The 13,397-nt window shown below is 44.5% G+C and overlaps 1 protein-coding gene across 2 annotated transcripts in view; it reads right to left on the bottom strand.

Annotated features, from left to right (window-relative positions):
- Positions 1-5,112: 5,112 nt before the first annotated feature.
- The window catches only part of Fam183a (family with sequence similarity 183 member A), a 9,636-nt gene continuing 1,351 nt past the window's right edge, over positions 5,113-13,397 (bottom strand). Inside the window, exons 2-4 of one of the 2 annotated variants that reach the window (XM_028776643.1) lie at positions 11,415-11,474; positions 8,661-8,764; positions 5,113-5,305 (exon numbers count right to left, since the gene is read on the bottom strand). In XM_028776643.1, coding sequence (XP_028632476.1) covers positions 5,195-5,305; positions 8,661-8,764; positions 11,415-11,474 — 275 coding nt within the window. In that variant the 3' untranslated portion in view covers positions 5,113-5,194. The remainder of the gene's footprint in view (positions 5,306-8,660; positions 8,765-11,414; positions 11,475-13,397) is intronic. The other variant, XM_028776644.1, reaches the window with a different exon arrangement.

Below are 13,397 nucleotides of genomic sequence, written 5' to 3'. Positions count from 1 at the left end.
ACTGGGTACAGTTGCTTTCCAGTTCCTACACACAGTTCACACTGGGTGCAGTTGCCCTGGGCTTCACCAATCCTTTCTGCTCGGGAAGTCTCCTGAGGGTGGCAGTAACTCATTCTGCTTCCTGTGTGTAGTTTCCTGGTGGCTGTTGGCACTCAGTGTTTTTATAGTGATTTACTGCTAGGTGAGATATCTTCTCTTGTTAGCTCTGTATTTTAGTCTTAGAAAATAAAACATAAAAATAAAAGTTATTGCTGTTGCCACAGGCAACAACTTGTGGTTCACTCACATATTTGAAGGAGTATTTGGAATTTGAAAATAAAACTGTATGTTACAATGTTGGTATTCAGTGTCTGGAGACTTTTTTACTTAGTTTGTACTTGGGGGTTCCTTCTAAACTCTTCCCCTTTACTTGAAGCAATGAACCTTTGCAGTTAGTTGAGCTGTATTATAACACCCGTTTTAATTCCGTTGAGGTATTCAGATCCTGAAAAACCTAACACCTTTCCTATAAAGAATAGTGTCCAAAGGTACAGCATTTCAGGTGAAGGATGAAAATAGTGTTTAAAAAATAAAGCTTTAGATGGCAGAGCACACATCACTTCATTTCGTGACTAGTTATAAGCCTACAGCAATTTCAGATCATAAATTTGGTACATTTTCAAAGTATCAATTTTACAAGCAATTATTAATATATTAAGACATTCTAAATATTTATAAATGCATTTTGTTTCCCAAAGACAAAACAAACACAAAAGCAGCTCTAAGGTAATGCTTTATAATAATGTAACAATTAACCCTTTTATCCCTTTACTTTTGTTAATTCTGTTTTCATCTGGAGCCCTCTCCCACACACTCCCTTTTCTCCCACAGCCTTAATGAAGTCCTGCACATCTCACAGAGCATCCCAAGCAGGGTCCAACGCAGGGTGAACCGGAAGGCGTGATGTGATCCAGCTCTGCAGGTCCTGCAGAGGTTTTGGAAAGGCCTCAGACATGGACATGAATCTAAGACTCTGATGCAGGTCAACCCATTTGTGATGTAAACTTGGTGCTTCATGAGACAGAGATACACTTGCTGAGATAGTAATCACGATACTTAGTTTCTACATTATCTTTAAGATACATTCAGTAGGTCAGTATACCCTTAACCCGGATGGACTAGGAACTTTTTAACATGTCATAAAATAAATAATAAACTTATAATCATAACAGTCTTTCATTCACTTCTTGCTTCTTCTGCTCTGCATTTGTTTACTTTGGTCTCTTATTTCCCTTTACTGATGAGTAACATCCTTAGCCAGGTTTGATGTTAATAGGGCAAAGTGCATTGGGTTTTGTTTTTTTGTTTTGTTTTTGTTTGCTATTGTCTGTTTCTGTTGTTTTGAATTTGAACTCCTAATTTGCCTGCCTCTGACAGCTGAATATGAAAGGCCAAGTCCTATAGAGAGATACCAAGTATTCTGGGATATCCTGCAGACCCAGTCCTAAACCAATGCAGGAAGCACACATGGATAAACATCCCTTATGTGTAGTGAGTGATACACAGAAGGTGAGCTATCTTGTCAACTCCTTTTCTTCCTCACCTCGCTTTCTTATTGTACAGCAGAGGTCTTCAGGTGGAGCCTCTTTTGTTAACTTCTGGTTCCTGTTAGTTCATCAGTATCGCTTCTTCTTACACTTTGTCTTCAGGAGATGGAGGCAGATAGATCTCTTAGTTCAAGCCTGCCTGATCTATATATCAAGTTTCAAGCTAGCCATAGATACACAACAGGACTCAATCTCAAAATAAGAAAGTTTCACTCTATATACTCATCATACGTGGTATTGTGTTACACAAGGACATTTTCATTCAAGTATATGCAGTCCTTTGAGCAAATCCCCCTCCATATTCCCTACCTGCCCTTTCTCACCTCTCCTCCCATCGGTGATTTGCTCTTGCTACCCTGAACAAATTCACTTGTACATGCTTGTTTATGTCTCTCTTTAAAGTCTGGGAACAGACAAAAACATACAATATTGGTCTTTCTGAGTCTGATTTAATTCACTAATGTGATTATTTCCGATTTTATTCATTTCCTTGGAAACTACGAACATTCATTTTTATGACTGTAAATGACTCTTGTGTATGTGAACCACATTTCTCCCGTCCATTGCTCTGATGGTGGACACTGAGGTTGGTTCCACAGTTTGCTGATCATGAGAAGTGTTGCAATAAGCATTGAGATGCTGACTTGGAATCCTTTGTGCACTAGCTCTGTTCTCAGTTTCTTTAGTCATTGCCATCTTGATTTTCACAGCATCCAAGGCTAGTATACACCCTTACCAGAATTAGCATTTGTTTCTGGAATATGATCATTCCGACTGGGGTAAGATGGAATCCCTGTGTTGTTCAGATTGGCTCTTCTCTAGTGGCTAGTGACACTGAACATTCTTCATGTATTACTGGCCATCTTTTAGATTTTTTATTTCTTCATTGGATATTTTCTTTATTTACATTTCAGATGTTATCCCCTTTCCCAGTTTCCCCCTGGAAACCCCCTACCCCATTCCCCCTACCCTTGCTTCTATGAGGGTGCTCCCCCACCCACCCACCCACTCCCACCTCCTTGCCCTGCCATTCCCCTACACTGGAGTATCAAGCCTTCACAGGACCAAGGGCCTCTCTTCCCATTGATCCCCAACAAGGCCATCCTCTGCCACATATGCTGCTGGAGCCACGGGTCCCTCCATGTGTACTCATTGGTTGGTGGTTTAGTCCCTGGTAGCTCTGGGGTGTCTGGTTGGTTGATATTGTTGTTCTTTCTATGGGGTTGAAAACCCCTTCAGCTCCTTCAGTCCTTTCTCTAACTCCTCCATTGGGGACCCAGTGCTCAGTCCAATGGTTAGATGTGATCATACTCCTCTGTATTTGTCAGGCTCTGGCAGAGTCTCTCAGGAGACAGCTATATCAGGCTCCTTTCAGCATGCACTTCTTGGGATCCACAATAGCTTCTGGGTTTGGTGACTGTATATGTGATAGATCCCCAGGTGGGGCAGTCTCTGGATGGCCTTTCCTTCAGTCTCTGCTCCACACTTTGTCTCTGTTTTTCCTCCCATGAGTATTTTGTTTCCCCTTCTAAGAAGGACCGAAGCATCCACACTTTGGTCTTCCTTCTTCTTGAGCTTCTGTGGTCTGTGAATTGTATCTTGAGTATTCTGAGCTTTTGGGTTAATATTCACTTATCCATGAGTGCATATCATGTGTGTTCTTTTGTTACTCGGTTACCTCACTCAGGATGATATTTCTAGTTCCATCCATTTGCCTAAAAATTTCATGAAGTCATTGTTTTTGATAGTTGAGTAATACTCCATTGTGTAAATGTACAACATTTTCTGAATCCATTCTTCTGTTGAAGGACATCTGGGTTCTTTCCAGCTTCTGGCTATTATAAATAAGGCTGCTATGAACATGGTGGAGCATGTGTCCTTGTTATATGTTGGAATATCTTTTGGGTATATGCCCAGGAGTGATATAGCTGGGTCCATTTTGTTCAGTCTTTTTGAGAACTGCCTATTTCTCTTTGACTATTTGTCGATTAGATTATTTGATATCTTGCTTAATTTTCTGGATTACTGGTATATTCTAGATATTGATCATCTGCCAGATATACAGATGACACCAATTCTCTATCGTTATGTGGGCAAGCTCTTCAGTTCATTGATTCATTTGCTTTGCAAATTTCCACTTGTCAGTTGTTGACAGTTCACTATATGTAGTGTGCTGGCTAGTTCACCTGTCAACCTGACACGATCCAGAATCTCCTGAGAGCCTTAATGATGGATTATTTGGATCAGGTTGGTCTGTTGGCATGTCTGTGGGGATTCCACTGATTGTTAATGTGGGGTGACCCATCCTGAATTGGGGGGGCAGCACCATTTCATGGCCAAACTGAGCAGCAAGCAGGAGCAGAGGTACATATGTAAGGTAAAAAGGCTAAGGAAAAATACCCTGGCCCTGACTTGACCCTGATACCAGGGCCAAGAAAAAGAACCCTGATCGTGATGTCCTTGAGCTTCAAGATCAGGCCACAGAATTCCTCCAATCACAGGCCACCCTGGACCTCCACCACATCCCCAAGAAACCCTATATAAACCTTGCCTTCTGCTGAGTTAGCTGCTGTCTCTTTCTGGAGCAGCAGCAGTTACCATTTTGGGTTTTCCCTCCCAGTAAATCTACTGTGTGAGGCTTGTTTGCAGTGTAACTTTGTGGTATATCTTGGATCCTGAATGCCAGGATACCTCTCCCAGCAGAGCTGTTACACTTGCACTGAGGAAACCTTCCCTGCAGAGGAGAGCTGTAACATTGAGGAAAGCTTCCCTGCCCAGGCAGAGCTGTAACGTAGCTGGAAGCGAGGCAAGCTGCTTCTAGCAGGTTTCTCTTTGCCCCTGACGGAGGATCAGATATGATAACTGCTGCTTGAGATCCTGCCTTGACTTCCTTGAACTGATGGGACTGTAGTCCAAGTAAACTCGCCCTCGATTATGCCGATTTGTGTCAGGTATTTATTATGACAACAGAAACAAAATTGGAACACAGTAATAAACTTCAACCTAACTTGGTATGCAACACACTCTGTCTCTGTCTCTCTGTCTCTCTGTCTCTGTGTTTCTGTCTCTCTATCTCTCTATCTCTCTATCTCTCTCTGGTTTTTTGAGACAGAGTTTCTCTGTGTAGCCCTGGCTGTCCTAGAACTCACTCTGTAGGCCAGGCTGGTCTACAGAGAGCTTACAGAGATTTGTCTACCTCTGCCTCCTGAGTTCTGGGATTAAAGGTGTTTGCCGCCACCACCCAATATTTTGTTTGTTTGTTCTATTTGTTTTATTTTGCTTGAAACTTTCTCTCACAACAAGTATCTGAGCTTCAGCCCATCACCAGTGGTCAGCTATTCAAACCATTACAGATAAGATGGACACAGGTTATAACCAGTCAGGTAATCTCTTCACTTCGCTCCTCTCTGGGTCTCCTCTTCCCTCCGCCTATGTGATATTGCAAGGCCTCCTGAATTATTTCTACTCAGACACTGCCTGACCCTAAATCAAAATGGTAGGATCTGTGAAATAGTCTTCTGTGATTTTTTAACAGAAGCAGCATTTATTTCTCCAGGTAACACATACATGGAGAATTCAGTGTGCAGGTTCACTCCACCAAGAGAACGTTACTTCTGGTGATCGTCTTCCCCCAAGCTCCACAGTTTAGCCTTGTACAGAGTGATGTCATGGTAGACTCTGAAGTGGTTCAACCTGCGGTCCTGACGATCTGGGTTGATCTAAATGAGAGGAGGCAGGATCAGAAAGAAGTCTATTAGAGAGGGAGCAGACCAGGGTTTAAATGGTAGAGAGCTGGCCCACCCTCCTGTGAAACAGGGCTTTTTCCTTGCTAAATCCTGCATTGTGCCCTGGAGATTTGAACACTCACATCAAAGGCCCTAAAACTGAAGAGCAGTAACCTATCAAAGCTGAGGTAATCCCCTTACTGCTACCTGAAGGAAGCCCTGGCTAAGGATTCACCGTCACTGAACAGTAGCTCAGAGAGGAGAGGCCCCATATAGATCACTGAAGCCAAGCTACTAGGACAGCACCTAGCATGGGCTACTTAACGGAAGTCTGAGCTTGTTGAAGGAGTCTGGGGCTAAAGGGAGCACTCTGACATGTACATCTTCTAGGAACTACACTGTGGAACTAAAGGACATACTTTCAGCATTTACCTAAAGGCATGAGACTCATGGAATCATGAGCTCCCAAATGATCCCATACTGAAGTTGAGGTCACTGTCTAAACAGGAAGAGGTCCTGAGAGGGCATTCAGTGCTCTAAATAGTGGCCAGTCAAGCTTCTTCTGCCCCAAACTGCATCACTCTGAACAGCAGCTTAATGCCTTTTGTGATGCCGCAGGCATGGACCAAATAGGTTTGGGGGTTGCAGTTTGATATGAAGTGTCCCCCCTGAAATGCTCATGTATTTAAGGGTTGGTACCCCATTGTAGTGGTTTGAATATGCTTGGCCCAGGGCTTGCTATTATTAGGAAGTGTAGCCTTGTTAGAAGTGTGTCACTGTGGATATGGGCAATGAGACCCTTCTCCTAAGCACATGAGAGCCAGTCAGTCTTCTTTTAGTGGCCTTCAGATGTAGACGTAGAACTCTCAGTTCCTCCTGCATCATGCCTTCCTGGGTGCTCCCCACACTCTAACCTTGATGATAATGGACTGAAGCTCTGACCCTGTAAGCCAGCCCCAACTAAATGTTGTTCTTATAAAAGTTGCCTTGGTCATGGTGTCTGTTCATAGCAGTAAAACCCTAACTAAGACACCCATCCAAACATTTGTCAGAGATGAGCCATTGGGAGAGAGCATGGGGCTCTGTCTGCAGTAATCAACTGATGGGTACAAAACCTTGAGTAAACCACTGAGAAGTGGTAACCTGAGGCCTAACTGAAGGAATCGGTCACTGGAGTGTGTCCTTAGGGCCTAGAGCTTGCTGTAGTACCTTGCTATAATACTGCTTGTACTTCCTAGATGCCATGAGGATCAGAAAAATCTGTCAGGGAGGGAGCAGGCCAAGGTTTGCATGATGTGGAACTGAGTCTGAATCAGGCCTCATTCTGCCATGGTGTTCTCCCTCACCCCAGGCCCAGGATCAATGAACACAAGCCACCATGGATTGAACCTCTTGAGACCTTGGGCCAAAATATGTCCTTACTCCGTGAAGTTTTCTCATGTGTTGTCATGGTGATGAAGTCCATCTTGCAGTGTGTACTTCCTTATCAACAATGCCATCTGATAGCACTGTCCCAAGGCCATGGTGATGAACAGAAAGGACTATTTGCAGATATCTTGCAACAGGTATTTTATCTGCTAGGCCTAAAAGGGTCTGAGCAGGGCATGCCTGGCTGGCCCAGCCTACCAAGAGGTCAAAGACACATTTCAACTAGATACTTTGAACCCAAAGGATCTGTATCTTTGGTCTTTAAAAATAATAAAAGAGGGTAAAATGCTTTAGAGCTGCCAGAAACCTCTGTGGGATCTGCCTTCTGACTCAAAGAGGCATGAATTTCCCATTCTCTTCACCTATATCTTTTGGATGCTGGCCAGAGCCTCAGCCTGCTTTCTCTGGTACTTTGGGCCTTTTCTCTCTTTCTTTAAAGTTCCCCTTCACACCACTGGGCTACTGGTACTATGCAAATAGGCTGACTATCTCTCTCTCAAGTAACCATCAAAGAATCTACAATAAACTTCTCTCTAAAATTCAAAGAGTAGGGGAGGATGAATGCTAGGTTAAATAATTTGTGTTTTGTAACAATTCTCTTTATTAATATGTTATCTACTTAACCTAATTTCTACCTTTATCACAATTTTTTTCCTTCAAACCTTTCTTCTGACTTGGAGACAATTGTCTCAGTGATCAAACTGCTTATGCTGGCCTGTGTTCTTTCTAATTAGGTATGCCTCTTTGAACTCCCGTATCCATCCCTGTCCTGTCCAGTTCTGGCAACATCTTGCTAAATCTGCTAACAAGAGGCAGTACCTTCAGTGGCGTGTTCCAGCAGGGCCCACTGTCTCCGTCCTCCCACATGTGAAATATGATCACCTTTCCTGCCTTCAGCATAGGTTAGCCTGAGTTCCCCTCATCCCCAGCTTCCTGTCAGCAATCTCCATCTGTTGACCCCGTGTCTCGTCCTTAGTCTCAGGCTCTCACTCATCTACACTGTCTTCACAGTCCAGCTCGTTTCTATCCACTGCAAATCCCAGTCTTGGGCTAGAACCGACAGCAACATTTCCCCACCCAAATAATGCCTTCCTTGCATTTTTAAAAACATCCCCTCAAGAGCTGATTCTTTGATTCATTTTCGGTGACGTCATTAATAATATCTTCTTTTGTACCCTTCCCTTATTCAATAAGTTTGCTCTCCCACCCCTTGCCTTTTTGCTCTGAGTGGCCTTTGCTTCTCCAGCTCTCAAACTGTCCTCCTCTCTCCAATTTAAATTCAGCCTTTGTTGTGCAAGTTCTCAAGCTGTGCTGACATATTTCTCCCATTTCCTGAAGGGTTCTCTCTCCCAGACAGTACCCTTTATTGAAATCCCTGTGAGGTGGCTCTGTGGCAGCACCAACAGCTAGAACCAGAGCTGTTTAGTGAGTGAGAAGCCTTGCCCCTCGTATAGGAGAAAGACACATAAAAACAGGACTCTTGGGAGTGAGAGATGCTTGAAAGTCTCTTAGTGGATGAAGAAAATGGATATTAAGCCAAGAAACCAGGGTCACCACCTGACTTGGGACTCAGTGGTGCTCTGGGCCCCTTTTTCTGATTGTCCCCATCCACATTACAGTAGCCCACCCTGGGTTTATTGAAATGTGTCTATGTACCAGGCACAGTCCCAGGTACTTTACAAATATTGCCTTCTTTTCCTGTGCTCAAAAGCTCTATGAGATAGATTCTATAGGCTTTCCATCTCATATCTATGAAACTGAGTCACAAAGCAACTTAGTGACTTGCCTAAGGTCACACAGCTAGGGAATGTAACCCAGAATTCAAATCCAGGTGAAATTGCCTCCCCCACCTGTCCTCTTGGCCACCACTGTCACTGCTGTTATGTTCCCAGGTCCCATTATGCGAAGGAACCATGCTCACCAAGGGTTCTGAGTCCCATCCGATTTCGTGGGCTTCCGTCTGTGTCTCTGAATATTTCTTTTTTGGCCCCTGTGCAGCATGGTGAATGAGGTTCAGGAACTTAGCTGGGAAATGAGGCACAGTTAAAAAGGAATCAGAAACTCCACCCACCCATGATAAACCAAGGAATGCAGGAGTGGCATGCATACCTTTGGTGATAACCAACAGCCCTACCATTGGTCTTAAAGCCAGCTCAGCAGAAACAAATCAGACCTGCTACTAGAAAACAAGCCAGCTGTCCTGGGCTAGTGTAGTCTTGAGTTGCGGAGGCGCTCCTTCAACCACCAGGTTACTAAAGCAGCACAAACCCTAGCTACATTGTAACTATTTAGCTTTATGCCCACAGAGAGATGTAGTTCTCAGCCCTCATCAAGGAAACTCTTCTGTGAAACAGAGGGAGATCATTACAGAAAAACATAACTGCTCAAGCTGCCGAGAACAAGAGCATGTTGTACTCACTGCCAGTTGATTCATCTACAACACAATTCCTGTACCTAAGGCTCGGAAATCACTGAAGAAGGGTGGTGGAAAGCTTATAAGAGCCAGAGGACCAAGAAGCTTGCTGTGAGACTGTGTATCCTGGAAATGCCAGAGAAGCAACACCCCTGAAGTCCCACCAACATGATTGCCAAGACCTCAAAAACAACAGCTCTAATACCCATGCTGACATGGAAGAGTGGAAGCGAAGCTCATGAGACCTCAACCAAGCTGGACAAAAAACTACAGGTAATGAAGGAATACTGAGATCAGGAGAAATGGTCAAGCCCAGGGAATAGCCCTCCAGTTGCTTATTCAATACCAAGTGGGCAGCCCTGAAGTCATATAATACAAATAATATGATTCAGACTGAGCAGTGTGTGTGTGTGTGTGTGTGTGTACAGCAACAATTAAAGAAAAAGCTTAAGGATTTGAGGAAAACAAGGAGGGGACATTCGGGAGACAGTGGGGAGAAGAAGGGAGGAAACACAGTTATATGATAAAAAAAGTTTTTAAAATATTTTAAAGAAGTCAGAGCCTTGGACCAAAATATGTTCCCCTTGTCATTGACCTAGCCATGGGCTCCCCTAAAGAAAATACAATGGCCCCCAAGGCTGGCCCAGGGCCCCCGAGATGTGGGAATTTGGTTTTCTGTCCATCTTTCAATTACTCTGTCAAGCTGGTTTCTAGGTCTTGGGGGCAGAGCTTGGACAAGGCAGACATGAGCCCTGCTCTCCTATGGCTTAGTATCTAGATGGAGAATAAAGGATACAATATTTAGGCATACACATAAACCTTCCGAGGAGCGAGCCATACTTCAAAGGAAGGAGCAGGTACTACAGTGCCTCCATTTCATACAAAGAAACCAAGTCACAAAGCATCTTAGTAACCAACAATGTCACACACCTAGTGAGAGAAGAGAAACCATGGATGTTGAGCAGAGAGCAGCCCTGGGACAAGGCAGATGGAAAGCCCACTGCGGGCAGCAAGGACAAGAGCCACGCTGTGCAGTCTGCAGACCATGCTGGTGCCTCTACTTTCTGTGCTTTTCACAAACTTCTGAAAGGTCCTTACACAGGCTTCCCCTGGGGGCTCTGTCTCTACCTGGAGTCTCTGAGAACTCTTCCCAGAATGCCACTGCCTGACAGAAGCACCAGTCTCTGACACTGGCTCACTCATCCCATTACCTAAGGCTTCTCCAGGTATGTCCAAGCCTACTTCCCTCTCCTTTATAACAAGGGCCTCCTCTTAGTCACATTCCATGGTCTTTTACATGGTAATTATGAAAAGGACAGCCAACATTCACTGACTACCACCTACCACACCCCATCCCAAGTACTTGCATTATTTTGCCTAGACTTCATATCAACCCTAAAAATTGTTTCAGAAAGGTTTACAAAAAAACCCTAGAATTAATTGTCATAGGTTAAGTGTCAATTTGACACAGCCTAGAAACATTGAGAGGACAACCTAAAATGAAGAGCTGCCTGAATCAGGTAGGCCGGTAGGCATGTCCATGGGGGGCTGTCTTAATTGATAATTGATGTAGGTTGGTTCAGCCCACTGTGGGCAGTACCAACACTACACAGGTGGTCCTGGGCTGTAAAAGAAAGCTAGCTGAACAAAAGCTTGTCAACAAGTGAGCCAGAAACTGAACTAGCAAGCAGCCTTTTCCATGACTTCTGCTTCAAGCTTCTGTTCGAGTCCCTTCCCTAATTTGTCTCAGGGGAACAAGACCTGGAAATGTAAGATGAAATAAGCCCTTTCCTCCCCAAATTGTTTTTGGTCAGAGTGTTTTACACAGCAACAGAATGAAACTAGAGCACTGCCCAAAGTCAATTGCTTAGTGGGTGGTGGGATTGAAATTTGAAACCAGCTAATGTGATTTCAGGGTGTTGGATGAGTGGGTGGATGGATGGATGGACAGACAGATGGATAGATGGATGAGTGGATGGATAGATAGGTTGGTGGATGGATGGATGGGTAGTTGGATGGATGGGAGGTTGGGGGTGGATGAATAGATGAATGGATGGTTAGGGGGTTGGAAACATTATTGTTGGCTTCATGCTTAATCACATGGCATTGTGGCTTAATAAGTCAGTCTCTTGTGATCTTGGTTAAATCCAGTTTCAGAGAACCCCATATTTGCCCCAAAGGTGGTGGGAACCCTGAGAAGTGTCACTAGCCTGTCTGCCCCTCTGTGATCTGATCTTAAGTATTCTCAAGCCCAGCACCTACCATCTTCTGGCTCCTCCAAGTTATCATGCCAAGACATGGGCTTCCTGGTAATTGTGTGAACTAGAAAAAAAAAACAAGCAGCACAATTCACATTAGCAGATGACACCTGTCCTAAACTCACCCACAACCGGGTTTTCTGCTTAACATTCACTGAGGAGTCTGACATGTGCCAGTAACTGTGCTGGACACTAAGGAGCAAGGCCTTACAGCAAGCGTGTCACTCTGGTTCCATACCCAGGAGTGTCTAGTGGGCCTGAGACGACCAAAATGAAGCACAGCTAACAGTTTGTGGCCACAGGGATATTCTCCAAGTGTCCCAGATAGATACTGGCTTCAGGTTTCCAGCATGGAAAACTGTCAGGGGCAGCCTTGCTTATACACTGAAGGTCTAAAATCAGCAATAGGCCTGACATATATCCCTACTAACACAAAGTATTGGGTCTCTGTGGAAAAACACTGAATCTATAGCTATAAGATATTGTAAACAGGCAGCTTTGGTGGAAATTTACCAGCCTGGATGAGAACAAGTAGTCATAGGTCTTGTGGATAGTCATAGACCTTGGGTAGCCTTGGTGGAAAGTACCAACTTAGATAAGGACAAGTGAATCATAGGCGGAGTCATAGTGACCCGTCCCCTGAACCTTCACCCAGCTGACACTCTGTTCTGGAAGATATCTGTACTCCCCCTGAACACCTACGCTCCTGCATCATCCCCTTCCCCACATCCTGCCTTTTTGTGTACATAAACCCTGTGTGAAAAAGTAAAAAGTGCGGTTTGATCAGACTATAGACAAGCCATCTTTGTTTGCGTTCACCCATTCCATCATTCTCTCTTTCAGGTGATCTCCCTGGACCCCTGTTTAATGCCCTACTGGATGGGGCAGAAAACCATTCTCTGGACCAATGCTGGTTGGCAGAGAAGCAAATATGCCTGAAGAACGAGACAGGAATGAACACACAGAAGGCCATTGATAAGAGGAACTGAATCCATATCCTTCAATTCTTGGTACTGATGGGAACACTGCAGACAGGCCTGCTTTCAGAGTCTTCCTTCTATGTGTGTTGACTGACAGCACACCAACATGTGAGGGACAGCCTAAGAGCAAGCTACATGCTTAGAGGTGATGGCCTGGGTGTGTGGTGAGTGTCCCATGGAGATGCTTGTGGGTCCTGAATGAAAGAGTTAGGGTCCATTGTGTGAGAATCTGTGGGAAGAAGATGAGTGACAGCCAGAAGTCAGAAGCATCAAAAGGGGACCCTCATCGGAGGCAGCTGGTGAAGAGCATCAGGAATGAGCCAGGGGATGGGAACCAGTCTGTCTCAGACCTTATTGGCCATTTTCATCCCAGTCACCCAGACACCTAAGATATGCATTTGGGTCACTCTCTTTGCCGTTCCCAGTATATTATCAAAGTCCTTATGGAGGAAAGCACGCACCAACACATTGTAGTGAATTCCCATTTTATTCCAGTGGACCCAGGGAGTCTGGGCCAGGAGATGGCAGTGTCTGAGAAAGCCTGTGCGCGACCTTCAGGAGTCATTTTAAGTCTAAGAATAGACAATGTTTAAACAGAACTGGAAAATAATTTCCTCCTGACTTTAGTGATCAGGGATCCTGGCAAAAACTAGGTTACTAACAGGCAAAGTGAAGTCTCTGCACTTTCTGCAGACAGCCAGGCTGCTGTGCCCTATGGGTAAGGAGGACAGACATTGGGGACAAGGAACACTTAAGTACAGGAGATGATCTGACACATTTAGGAAACCTATTTCTCCAGAAATGAAGGAAGGTGTGTGTGTGTGTGTGTGTGTGTGTGTGTCTGTGTGTGTGTGTCTGTGTGTGTGTGTCTGTGTGTGTGTCTGTGTGTGTGTGTCTGTGTGTGTGTGTGTCTGTGTGTGTGTCTGTGTGTGTGTGTGTCTGTGTGTGTGTATGTGTGTCTGTGTGTGTCTGTGTGTGTGTCTGTGTGTCTGTGTGTGTGTCTGTGT

The sequence above is a fragment of the Grammomys surdaster genome, unplaced genomic scaffold (genome assembly GCF_004785775.1).
Source record: "Grammomys surdaster isolate TR1022 unplaced genomic scaffold, NIH_TR_1.0 270, whole genome shotgun sequence".
NCBI lineage: Eukaryota > Metazoa > Chordata > Mammalia > Rodentia > Muridae > Grammomys > Grammomys surdaster.
This window is presented reverse-complemented; position numbering and strand designations above follow the sequence as displayed.